The following is a 13,452-nucleotide window of genomic DNA, read 5'->3' on the forward strand; positions in this document are numbered from 1 at the left end:
TGTCATGTTCTCTCTCACACTGCATCTCTCCGACTGTCATGTTCTCTCACACACTGCATCTCTCCGACTGTCATGTTCTCTCTCACACTGCATCTCTCCGACTGTCATGTTCTCTCTCACACTGTATCTCTCCGACTGTCATGTTCTCTCTCAGACTGCATCTCTCCGACTGTCATGTTCTCTCTCACACTGCATCTCTCCGACTGTCATGTTCTCTCTCACACTGCATCTCTCTGACTGTCATGTTCTCTCTCACACTGCATCTCTGACTGTCATGTTCTCTCTCACACTGCATCTCTCCGACTGTCATGTTCTCTCTCACACTGCATCTCTCCGACTGTCATGTTCTCTCTCACACTGCATCTCTCTTACTGTCATGTTCTCTCTCACACTGCATCTCTCCGACTGTCATGTTCTCTCTCACACTGCATCTCTCCGACTGTCAAGTTCTCTCTCACACTGCATCTCTGACTGTCATGTCCTCTCTCACACTGTATCTCTCTGACTCTCATGTTCTCTCTCTCTCTGCATCTCAGACTGTCATGTTCTCTCTCACACTGCCTCTCTCTGACTCTCATGTTCTCTCTCTCACTGCATCTCTCTGACTCACATGTTCTCTCTCACACTGCATCTCTCCGACTGTCATGTTCTCTCTCACACTGTATCTCTCTGACTCACATGTTCTCTCTCACACTGCATCTCTCCGACTGTCAAGTTCTCTCTCACACTGTTTCTCTCTGACTGTCATGTTCTCTCTCACACTGCATCTCTCTGACTCACATGTTCTCTCTCACACTGCATCTCTCTGACTGTCATGTTGTCTCTCACACTGCATATCTCCGACTGTCATGTTCTCTCTCACTCTGCATCTCTCCGACTGTCATGTTCACTCTCACACTGCATCTCTGACTGTCATGTTCTCTCTCACACTGCATCTCTCTGACTGTCATGTTTTCTCTCTCACTGCATCTCTCTGACTGTCATGTTCTCTCTCTCACTGCATCTCTCTGACTGTCATGTTCTCTCTCTCACTGCATCTCTCTGACTCATGTTCCTCTCTCACACTGTATCTCTCTGACTGTCATGTTCTCTCTCACACTGCATCTCTGTGGCTGTCATGTTCTCTCTCTCACTACATCTCTCTGACTGTCATGTTCTCACTCACACTGCATCTCTCCGGCTGTCATGTTCTCTCTCTCACTGCATCTCTCCGACTGTCATGTTCTCTCTCACACTGTATCTCTCTGACTGTCATGTTCTCTCTCACACAGCATCTCTCTGACTGTCATGTTCTCTCTCTAACTGCATCTCTCTGACTGTCATGTTCTTTCTCTCACTGCATCTCTCTGACTGTCATGTTCTCTTTCACACTGCATCTCTCTATCATGTTCTCTCTCACACTGCATCTCTCTGACTGTCATGTTCTCTCTCTAACTGCATCTCTCCGACTGTCAAGTTATCTCTCTCACACTGCCTCTCTCTGACTGTCATGTTCTCTCTCACACTGCATCTCTCTGACTGTCATGTTCTCTCTCACACTGTATCTCTCTGACTGTCATGTTCTCTCTCACACTGTATCTCTCTGACTGTCATGTTCTCTCTCACACTGCATCTCTCTGACTGTCATGTTCTCTCTCTAACTGCATCTCTCGACTGTCATGTTCTTTCTCTCACTACATCTCTCTGACTATCATGTTCTCTCTCTCACTGCATCTCTGACTGTCATGTTCTCTCTCACACTGCATCTCTCTGACTGTCATGTTCTCTCTCACACTGTATCTCTCTGACTGTCGTGTTCTCTCTCACACTGCATCTCTCTGACTGTCATGTTCTCTCTCTAACTGCATCTCTCCGACTGTCATGTTTTCTCTCTCACACTGCCTCTCTCTGACTGTCATGTTCTCTCTCACACTGTATCTTTCTGACTGTCATGTTCTCTCTCACACTGCATCTCTCTGGCTGTCATGTTCTCTCTCACACTGCATCTCTGACTGTCACGTTCTCTCTCACACTGCATCTCTCCGACTGTCATGTTCTCTCTCACACTGTATCTCTCCGACTGTCATGTTTTCTCTCTCACACTGCATCTCTCTGACTGTCATGTTCTCTCTCTAACTGCATCTCTCTGACTGTCATGTTCTTTCTCTCACTGCATCTCTCTGACTGTCATGTTCTCTCTCACACTGTATCTCTCTGACTGTCATGTTCTCTCTCACACTGCATCTCTCTATCATGTTCTCTCTCACACTGCATCTCTCTGACTGTCATGTTCTCTCTCTATCTGCAACTCTCCGACTGTCATGTTTTCTCTCTCACACTGCCTCTCTCTGACTGTCATGTTCTCTCTCATACTGCATCTCTCTGACTGTCATGTTCTCTCTCATACTGCATCTCTCTGACTGTCATGTTCACTCTCACACTGTATCTCTCTGACTGTCATGTTCACTCTCACACTGTATCTCTCTGACTGTCATGTTCTCTCTCACTGTATCTCTCTAACTGTCATGTTCTCTCTCTCACTGCATCTCTCTGACTGTCATGTTCTCTCTCACACTGTATCTCTCTGACTGTCATGTTTTCTCTCTCACTGCATCTCTCTCACTCATGTTCTCTCTCACACACTGCATCTCTCTGACTGTCATGTTCTCTCTCTCACTGAATCTCTCTGACTGTCATGTTCTCTCTCTCACTGCATCTCTCTGACTCATGTTCCTCTCTCACACTGCATCTCTCTGACTGTCATGTTCTCTCTCTCACTGCATCTCTCTGACTGTCATGTTCTCTCTCACTGCATCTCTCTGACTCATGTTCCTCTCTCACACAGCATCTCTCTGGCTGTCATGTTCTCTCTCTCACTACATCTCTCTGACTGTCATGTTCTCTCTCACACTGCATCTCTGGCTGTCATGTTCTCTCTCTCACTGCATCTCTCTGGCTGTCATGTTCTCTCTCACTGTATCTCTCTAACTGTCATGTTCTCTCTCTCACTGCATCGCTCTGACTGTCATTTCCTCTCTCACACTGTATCTCTCTGACTGTCATGTTCTCTCACACACTGTATGTCTGACTGTCATGTTCTCTCTCACACTGCATCTCTCTGTCATGTCCTCTCTCACACTGTATCTCTCTGACTGTCATGTTCTCTCTCACACTGTATCTCTCTGACTGTCATGTTCTCTCTCACACTGTATCTCTCTGACTGTCATGTTCTCTCTCACACTGCATCTCTCTGACTGTCATGTTCTCTCTCTAACTGCATCTCTCGACTGTCATGTTCTTTCTCTCACTACATCTCTCTGACTGTCATGTTCTCTCTCACACTGTATCTCTCCGACTGTCATGTTTTCTCTCTCACACTGCCTCTCTCTGACTGTCATGTTCTCTCTCATACTGCATCTCTCTGACTGTCATGTTCTCTCTCACTGTATCTCTCTAACTGTCATGTTCTCTCTCTCACTGCATCTCTCTGACTGTCATGTTCTTTCTCTCACTACATCTCTCTGACTGTCATGTTCTCTCACACACTGTATGTCTCTGACTGTCATGTTCTCTCTCACACTGCATCTCTCCGACTGTCATGTTCTCTCTCACACTGTATCTCTCTGACTGTCATGTTCTCTATCACACTGTGGGCTCTATTTACTACAATCCGCATATTGAATGCGGATTGTAGTGTGATATTACCGAGTGAATTCGCATTGCGAATTCAGGTAATATCACAGGGATTTACTATAAATCCCTTGCAGGGACAGAGCTTGCGATAAAGCTCTGTCCTTGCGGATCCCATCCGCAATCTAGTCGCGGTATTTTCGGAAAAAATACCGCGACTAAGAGCACGCGCATGCGCCGACCGACCACCGCTACTACCCCCCACCGACGCGAAGCCCCGCCCCCCGGCGCTAAGCCCCGCCCCCCGCGATCGCGGACCCCCGCGACCCCCCCTCCCTTCATTACACTTACCTGCATCCTCCTGGCCTCCGGTGGTCTTCTCCCGGCTTCCCGATCAGGTGATCTCCCATACTGCACTGGGGCCCGATCACCTGATGACCGGGCCCCAGTGCACTGTGGGAGACCAGCTGACCGGAGAGGAGCCATCACCGGAGGCCCGATCACCGGTCCCTGGATTCAGGTAAGTGAAAAAAAAAATGTTTAATTTTTTTTTTCTTTTTTTTACAGCAATCAGCTTGCGGTCTCTTTAGACCACATAGCTGATTACTGGTACCGGCTCCCGCCTCTGCTCTCCCCGTTAGAGCAGAGTGGGAGCCCGGTAACCGGGGGAGACCCTGGATAACGCCACCTCCAGGTGGTGTTATTATCACACGGCTTCCCCTGCACACTGCATCTGTGGCTGTCACACGCTCTCACACTGCATCTCTGACTGTCATGTTCTCTCTCACACTGCATCTCTCTGACTGTCATGTTCTCTCTCACACTGCATCTGTGGCTGTCACACGCTCTCACACTATCCAATCAGTTGTAATAAAAATGAGGCACAAGTTCCTAGTGAACTGGTAAATAGCTGCTTATACTGTCAGTAAGTGATGCGTCCACTTTAAGTCAGTAACTTGTTTAAGTAGATCACATTGCTAAAAATAGTCTCATGATCTCACCCGCAAATACAGATTCTTAACGCAGGTCCTTTAATTTAATGAAAAGGTTTAGCACATAAAGTGCAGGCACTGGGGAGATTCATTGATTAAATGGGCCATTTACTTCTATTTGCAATTATCTCCCTTCATTCCTCCCAGTGTAAATCTTCAGAGCATTGTATACCTGGACTAGCAGCAAGAGGTTTGTGTCCGGCAGAGGAGATTTCAATTTCAAAGCTTGTAGAAGATCTAATATAACACTGCGGGTCAGATAGAACTTATCTCTTTCCTGCAAAATAACATTAGAAAAAGAGCGTCAATCATCAATCCACATATTACTATTAATGTCTGTAGGGCTCCCCTCCACATCAGATCTTTGAGCCCGAAGCAGGAAAATCTATAACCCTCTGTAATGCAACAGCCATTGGCTGAAAGAATACTTAAAGGTGAAGTATGTTTATTGTGTGTATATGCATATATATATATATATATATATATATATATAAATAATAAATCGGTTAGTTCCATCCCCTCAGTGCACACGCAGTGGGACGTGGGACAGACCTAGAAGAGGTCCAGCCTCCAAGAATAGGAGCCAGGGGGTGGACAGAGCGATGCGGGTGGATGGGGTGGGGGTTTTACTGGGGCATCGGACAGAGCAGAGAGTAGGATGGGGCGGAGACTTAGGTGACCCAGGTAAGTTTATATATATATATATATATATATATATATATATATAAACACCTTAAAGCCACATGTCCATGCTAAAAACATATATATGTACACAAACAAACACACTAGCAGAAACGTTGAAATAATTGACACTACATATTTCATAATGATGTACAAGGTAGAAATTGCATTAAGACACACCAGTCACCGCCCTAGTGAAGATAACTATTTAATATGTCCGCTACAGGTGAACATAAACTCTAGGGCCGACTCTAGGGCCAAATAGTTTTCAGTTAGTCATCCCTAGTCAAGGGCGTAACTATAGTGGGGTCAGGGGTCTTCCATTCATTCAGCTTACATCAGCATGGTAAGAACAGGTGACACTGTACTGAATCCAAAAATGGCCAGTCTACAACCTACTCACCATGATACTAGTGTATTTAATACAGTATATTCAATACACTAGGTTGTGGTGAGTATTTGTAGACTGGCCATTTCTACCAGTAAATCGCGTGGAGCAGATTTGGCGCACAGGGGACAGCAATTGTAGTAAACCCACACAATCATGTGGAGATCATACAGGCTTCACAATTGGTCTGAAATCAAGGCCCCAGCACTGCAAGACAGCCATGCTAACCACTCTGGTGCCTGGTGTCAGTGACTCCTGTATTAAGTGCAAGTGCATATTTATCTACAAAAATCCATAGCTGTAAACAATGGAAGCTGCCATGTTGTGAATATGCATGAGGATTATTAGAAACCAAAGTCATGGTGACCAATATTCATTAGGCATGACCAACATTCATTAGGCATGACCAATAGTCATGAGGTATGACCAATATTCATTAGGCATGACCAATAGTCATGAGGTATGACCAATATTCATGAGGTATGACCAACATTCATGAGACATGACCAATATTCATGAAGTATGACCAATATTCATGAGGTATGACCAACATTCATGAGGCATGACCAATATTCATGAGGTATGACCAACATTCATGAGGCATGACCAATATTCATGAGGTATGACCATTATTCATGAGGCATGACCAATATTCATGAAGTATGACCAATATTCATGAGGCATGACCAAAATTCATGAGGCATGACCAATATTCATGAGGTATGACCAATATTCATGAGGTATGACCAATAGTCATGAGATATGACCAATATTCCTTAGGCATGACCAATAGTCATGAGGTATGACCAACATTCATGAGGTATGACCAACATTCATGAGACATGACCAATATTCATGAAGTATGACCAACATTCATGAGGCATGACCAATATTCATGAAGTATGACCAATATTCATGAGGCATGACCAATATTCATGAGGTATGACCAATATTCATGAGGCATGACCAATATTTATGAGGTATAACCAATAAATATAGGTTGAGCCAAAAATAAATGGTTGCTTCCTGTATGTGTAAGCACAGTTTAATTCCGAGGAAGCACCCAGTCACCTCCTGCAAATCATAAGATTGGTTTGTGTTTCCCTACAAGTTGCAAGAAGTGGTTGAATACTCCATTAAATGAATTGTATAGGGTTGCATAAAAATCGAATTTAAAAAAAAAATCAAAAATGGATTTATTTGATTTAAATCATTTTTTGGGGATTTAAATAGGATTTTTTATTAAGAATTTTTTTATGTAAACGTTTTACATTTTTAAACGTTTATTTAAAAAAAAATTATAAAATAATCCTATTTAAATCAAATAAATCTGTTTTTGATTTATTTTTATTTTTTTTAAATCCGATTTTATGCAATTTGTTAATATGAGAAAGAAATACCAATCCCTCTGGTATAATTAATTTACCAGGATCCTTGCCATTGCTGGATGGAGTTAAAATTAAGCTTTAAACATATGTTGTAGCAGCAAAGCTCTGAAAAGCCAGGATTCGCAGCAGCTAGCACAGCCATCTATCAGTCCCAGAAATGTTCATTAATTACAAAGAATGGGTGACAGTCAGCAGACAACATCCATCTCGTTTAATAACAGACAAACAAGAATTTTTGTTCTATTAAGCCTTGCAGAGCTGTGAGAGATTGTACAGCTTTGGCGAGGAAGAATCCTTTCAACTTAATATCCAGGCAATGAGCACTAGCCTGGGAATTCAGTATTTCTGCAGATTACAGGGTTGACAAACATTTGAGCTTTATTATAGGTGATGCACACATTGGTGACTATAAAAGTGTTGTCTTTATGCAATAACGTAAGCTTAGATACCATTGGCATCGACATTTATATTAGAGAAGAACATAGATACATCCTCTAACATTAGAGGGTTCTGTGCAAAACTCCCAACCTGACTCTTCAAAGTGAGATAATACTCTGCACACAAAAAATCAGTGTGAAAACCAGAAGCAATCACAGAGGTTGATATTAAAAAAAATTCTTGAACTCAAGATCATTAGTTCAGCCCAGTGGGAAGGAGTTGAAAGAACAAGTGTGAAAAACAGAAGTAGAACACTGAGTAAAGTTATCAGTTATGGACTGTAGCAAGTTATGACCTAGAGACTCTACTCAGAAGTTGGAGAGTATACAAAGGTCTCTCATTTCATCTGGGAAACGACTGGGGGCCTGTTTCAGGACCTCATTCAGAGGCGATTGCACGGATCGATTGGTCGCAGCGAGCGAGGTTTTTTAAACTGCGCATGCATGTACATGGCAGTGCGCGTGCGCAAGCCTGTCTTTCCGACCGCAATCCCCTTGCTCGTTAGTCACTACGAGGTCGCAGCTGTGATTGACATTTCGTGCCGTTTGTGGGTGGTTACAGGGGAAGGTGCTTGTGAACGGGGGTGCGGTGGTGCGGACGCAGGCGTGGTTGACCTTAAAAAGGGCGTTTTAAGGGCGTGCATATATTACTGAGTGAGTTATCACACACGTCATCTCGTTGCAATAACGATGCTACTGCTCGTAGTGCTAAAGGTTGCCCAGGGTCTACCTTAAGCATTGCGAGTGCAGGCGATGGTTTCTGCCTCAACCGATGTCTGTAGGCAATTAACACTGTAACAGGTCTTAATCGTGCTGACGTAGGTTGCCGCCTGCGACCGACTCTGAATTAGGCCGTAGAGATAGGTGTGCTTTCATTGTTGTGGGTGTATCCGCGCTTACGATGTGCGTTGCGACTGAGCGCTTGTTTTGCATATTCTTGATCACTTTGGGTGCTACCGATCGCTCCCGAGCGACCGACTCTGAATGACGTCCTCAGTCTCAAATGGAACAAGTCATCCACAGATCAGAGTTGGAGACAGACAGACAAGCATGAGGATGAGACAGACAGACATGAGGATGAGAGAGATAGACATGAGGATGAGAGAGACAGACAGACAGCCAGACAGACATGAGAATGAGACAGACAGACAGACATGAGGAAGATAGATAGATATGAGATAGATACATATGAGACAGAAAGATAGACACACAGATAGATGCCATCAGCCTGCAGTTTGGTACTTTTCTGTGATATCAAAACTTGCCCAAATCTGATATCCTTCTAAAGCCCCGTACACACTGGACAATTTTTATGGACAATATGAACGACAGAGACAATATCATTTAACGATATATCGCTCAAATCGTCCAGTGTGTATGAACTTAACGACGAACGATGCACGCTCCTGCGGGTCATTAACGATATCCCCAGTCGTCTGTATATGCACCTTGTTCTGGGGATATTGTTAACGATGCCATTCTGCCGAATGCAGAATGTCCCCGCCCCCCGTCCCGCTTGGTCGTTCGTCGTTGCCGGCATCGGCAAATGTCTATGCACTTACTGATGCCGGCACCCCTGCCAGGCCCGCAGCGGCCGATATCGCTCATACAGCATATCGTCCAGTGTGTAGTGCCTTACGTGTGATGCTAGGGAGCATATCATGTGTGGGAAAATGCGCCCGTACTGTAAGTCACTGAATAATAATATTAAAAGTCAATGAAGAGTTCCGTTATCTTGTAAAGGCAATAAGTCTAACCTTTTTTTCCACAAAAAAATAAAATGATTGTAAAGGTTTAAAATACCCCAAACTGAGTAAACTTACGTAACACTCGGGTCTTAAAACAATACTGACTAAAAAGAGAACTGGTCTTCTAGACAGACAGCTTGTCATCCACTATGCTCCTGAGCAACACAAGCAGGTAGAGTATCAGCGGGCGGACGCAATATTTGGGAAGGTTAGCCTGAATAGCATACCCCAGGAAAGTAAGCATTTGGGTCCTGGTTTTACTTATGATATGATGTGGTCATTTAATCCTTCAATAGCAGTATTCACAAACAATGTCCTGATTCAGGGAAATAAAACCAATTTATCCCCCACTGACGGTCTCAGACGTAGATCAATAGTATTGACCAGCTTCTACATTAACATAATTTCCAATTAGTCAGGACACTCTAAACTTGCTGACGTACCTCGGATTACACATTGATTTCCACTTTTAGAAAAAAAACCTTGCAAATGAACACTTTTATTTTATTTTTTTAATTAGCGTTAAAGAAGCTGTGATGGGGAGCTGTCATCTATATATTTATAAAGCTGGGTGCACATCACACGATCAGCAAACCATGCGATGGTTGTTCAGATTTCCCTTGAATTCCGACGATATAGTGCATACACACTGCAATCTTCCAATTGACCGACCGATATATTTTGCATCGTTTGGTGGTTAGATCGTTAACTATATAATGTTAACATAATGCCTGGTTGTCCGCTAGTGTGTACACACTGCACGATTTGTGAGAACTCGTTAACGAGATTGTCCGATTGAGCTGCATGTAGGAGAGACTTGAAGATGCAACGGCCGCTGCCGCAGGAGCGCACATAGGGGTCGATTCAGACCTGGACGATAAGCTGAGCTCTCTCGCAGCCAAAAGGAGCCGGGTATGCAAAATCCGTGATCGCACTGTCTGGTGTAAGGACGCCCTCTGTGTCTTAGAGAGCTACGGAAGAGCGAAAGCACGCCAGTCTAAAGACGCCCACCTATCTTTGTTAGCACACGTCATCTCCAGGAAGTGTATGATTAATCAGAACCATCGAGAGCCATCGGAGCTGCACGCAGCGCTTGAGGTAGACTGCAGGCAGATATACAACCAAGTGACGCCTCCATGCTAATTATGCACACCCATAAAACTCTGTTTTGATGCCCAGACACGCCTGCGTTCCCAGCACCACTCCCCCGTTCACAAGCACCTTCCCCTGTTACCACCCACAAACGGCGCTGTCACTCAAATTAGCGTAATTCCCGGACGCAGTGACTGGTTCGCCCATAGCATGCATCCGCGGCTTAGAAAACGGGTCGGAATCGGGCCCATAGTGCATACACACTGACAATTTGAACGAACTGTCATTCCAATCCATCGGAATCGTTAAAAAAAATTGTCAATGTGTACCCAGCTTAACAGTACAGATTTATGGAGGGGGCGGGGGGGACTACATAATGGGTTTTGATTTTGCTCTATATATATTTTTGATATGGAGACTATGTGGTTCCTTTATTGGATTGTCTTTGCTAGCTACATGCTAGCAATGTAATACGATTACCTAATATCTTTTGAGAAGTGATGTACTGTGCTTTTGCTGGGAGGAATAAAGAGATGTATACAGTATGGTGATATGAAATGAATGATCCCTTTTTCATGTTATCTGCTCTTTTAGGTAGTATACAGTGATCCAAAGAGAAAACACAGCGGTAGTAATTAGTGTAATTAATATTATTAGTGCCACCTTTGGTTCAGATCTAACTAGGACACTATTTATGCTGCGTTTCTCTATATCCTCATTGTGGGATTCCTCCGAGTTCTCTGGTTTCCTGGCAATCCAAAAATATACTTTGAGGTTTATTGACTTCTGACTAAATTAGTCCATGTTCAGAAAAATATGCTGGGTACACACGGGCAGATATATTTGTTCAGCCAATATAACAATTGATCGGCCAATATATCGGGTGCCCGTTGGCCAGTGTGTACCAGCGATATGTCTGTGAACGACGTTGTTCACAGACATATCACGTCGGCTGTGCTGCATAGGTGTTGCTCAATATATCTGCAGATATATGGGGGCATCGCGCTGTGTGTACGGGCGGTCAGCAGACACTTGCAGCAGAGGCCGCAAGGACGGGAGGCGCGGACACACCCCTCGGCCAGCGGGACTCGCAGCCAGATGATGGTTTTTCTGTGTGTGTGAACAACCGTCATCTGCAGATATATCTGTTAGGTGGGGTCCCAGCTTTAGCCGGTAAACATTAGATCAACATTGTCTGATTGTACAGCGCAGTGTAATACCGCAGCGCTACAAAAACCATAATAAAAAAATATTAAAATCAATGATACTGGATTTTTTTTAATCGGTAGTAAGTGAAACAGTGGCTTGTAAAACAAATGTTAATAAAAATCATCCTAAGAATGACTAATATGTTTGATACAGATGCATTTCAGGTGGATGATACAGACTTGTTTAGTAGCAGAGCTGACGCCGATGTCGCTAGTCACAGTTAACCACAACCCCACCGCTCTTCACTTCATTCTCGGAATTTCACGCCATACATTTATGGCTACAGATTTACGTCAATTAAAAGAGAATCTCGTTTATGCCAAACTCCACAAACTTCTAAGAGCGAGAAGCTGGGAGCCCAATAGAACCAAAAACTTCCAGTAACTGTGCAAGGGTTACGTTAATCAGGCTTGGCCAAATGAATACAGATTATCTTCGTGAGACAGTTTTCCTCTCAGGATAAAATAGGGATGTAAGAATAATTGTTAAGGAAGGGTGAGATTTAATAGAGCTTGGAGGGAGATAAATATCACCAACCAATCAGCTCCTGTCACTTTTCAAACAGCCTGTAAAGTAACAGTTAGGAGCTGATTGGTTAGTACTATTTATCTCCAATTTTATCTCTCTCCAAGCTTTATTAATCTCCCCCTTAAACTCTATAGAATAGATAAACTGAGACCTATTGATATATTTACTAAATCGTGGGTTTATAGAAGTGGAGTTGTTGCCCATAGCAACTGATCAGATTCTACTTATCAGTTATCTAGCACCTTCTAGAAGATAATAGCTGATTGGTTGCTCCACTTCTAAAAACCTGCACTTAAGTAAATTTACCCCTTAGTGGGGCGGATACAGATTTGGTAGCAAAATAGACTTGCTGAAAAGTGCATGGAGAAATAGTTTCCTCCCACACTCTAGAGGATGACAAAATTTATCCCAGTGTGTATGTGTTTCTATGTGTTTGTGTGTCTGCGATTGTATGTTAGGGGAGTGTGGCATAACAAGTCGACATTATAATGTCGACATGGGCAGGAGATTGACATGTCACATTGTTGACATTGACATAATGGACATTCTGGTATTACTGACATTATGGCAATGTCAACAGGTGGCATGTCGACCTTGCAGGTTTCCATAGGGGTCTTAACTAACCCTAACCCCAGCCTAACCCTAAAATCAGCAAAAATCGGCATGTCAACATTATGTCCGTGTTGACCTCCCACCCATGTTGACATTCAGACCATGTCGACATTATGGTGTTGACATTATGGATGCCGAGCATTCTGAACCTGTACCTGTTAGTGGATATACCATACAACAAGTCATCGTCCAGTGTGTATGGTATTTGCGACTGCCCTGTAGCGGGGGCAAGAAATACTTCTCTTACCAGGTGTATCTGTGCCGACATGATAGTTTGTATTGGCCATATTTGCGTGAACGACCCTTTCCACCGACATTCTGGTCGTAGGGTTTGGGAAGTAAAAAATGTGTGCATGTCTGCCTAGGTGCAATATGTATTTTCAGCTTCTGTGCACACACAGGGCCTGATTCAGCAAGGATCGTAATTGCAAAGCTGCATACAGGCTATAGATACAGTATATGATGTATGCACGCAGGCTATAGGCTATAGATATGATGTATACACGCAGGCTATAGATATAGGATGTAAGCGCGCAGGCTATAGATATGATGTATGCACGCAGGCTATAGATATATGATGTATGCACGCAGGCTATAGATATGATGTATGCACACAGGCTATAGATATATGATGTATGCACGCAAGCAATAGATACAGTATATGATATATGCACGCAGGCTATAGATATGATGTATGCACGCAGGCAGCTTGCCTCTTGCAGATATGGTAATGCAGCAGTAGGCATCACGCCTCCTGTGCATTACTTA

At 43.7% G+C, this 13,452-nt stretch overlaps 1 protein-coding gene across 2 annotated transcripts in view; it reads right to left on the reverse strand.

The window, feature by feature from the left end:
* The window catches only part of UNC79 (unc-79 subunit of NALCN channel complex), a 245,715-nt gene that overhangs the window by 48,905 nt on the left and 183,358 nt on the right, over window positions 1–13,452 (reverse strand). For both annotated transcript variants that reach the window (XM_088464341.1, XM_088464340.1), the window contains one exon: window positions 4,774–4,878. In XM_088464341.1, coding sequence (XP_088320467.1) covers window positions 4,774–4,878 — 105 coding nt within the window. The remainder of the gene's footprint in view (window positions 1–4,773; window positions 4,879–13,452) is intronic.

This window comes from Taudactylus pleione, unplaced genomic scaffold (genome assembly GCF_031769625.1).
Source record: "Taudactylus pleione unplaced genomic scaffold, aTauple2 ptg001661l, whole genome shotgun sequence".
Lineage (NCBI taxonomy): Eukaryota > Metazoa > Chordata > Amphibia > Anura > Myobatrachidae > Taudactylus > Taudactylus pleione.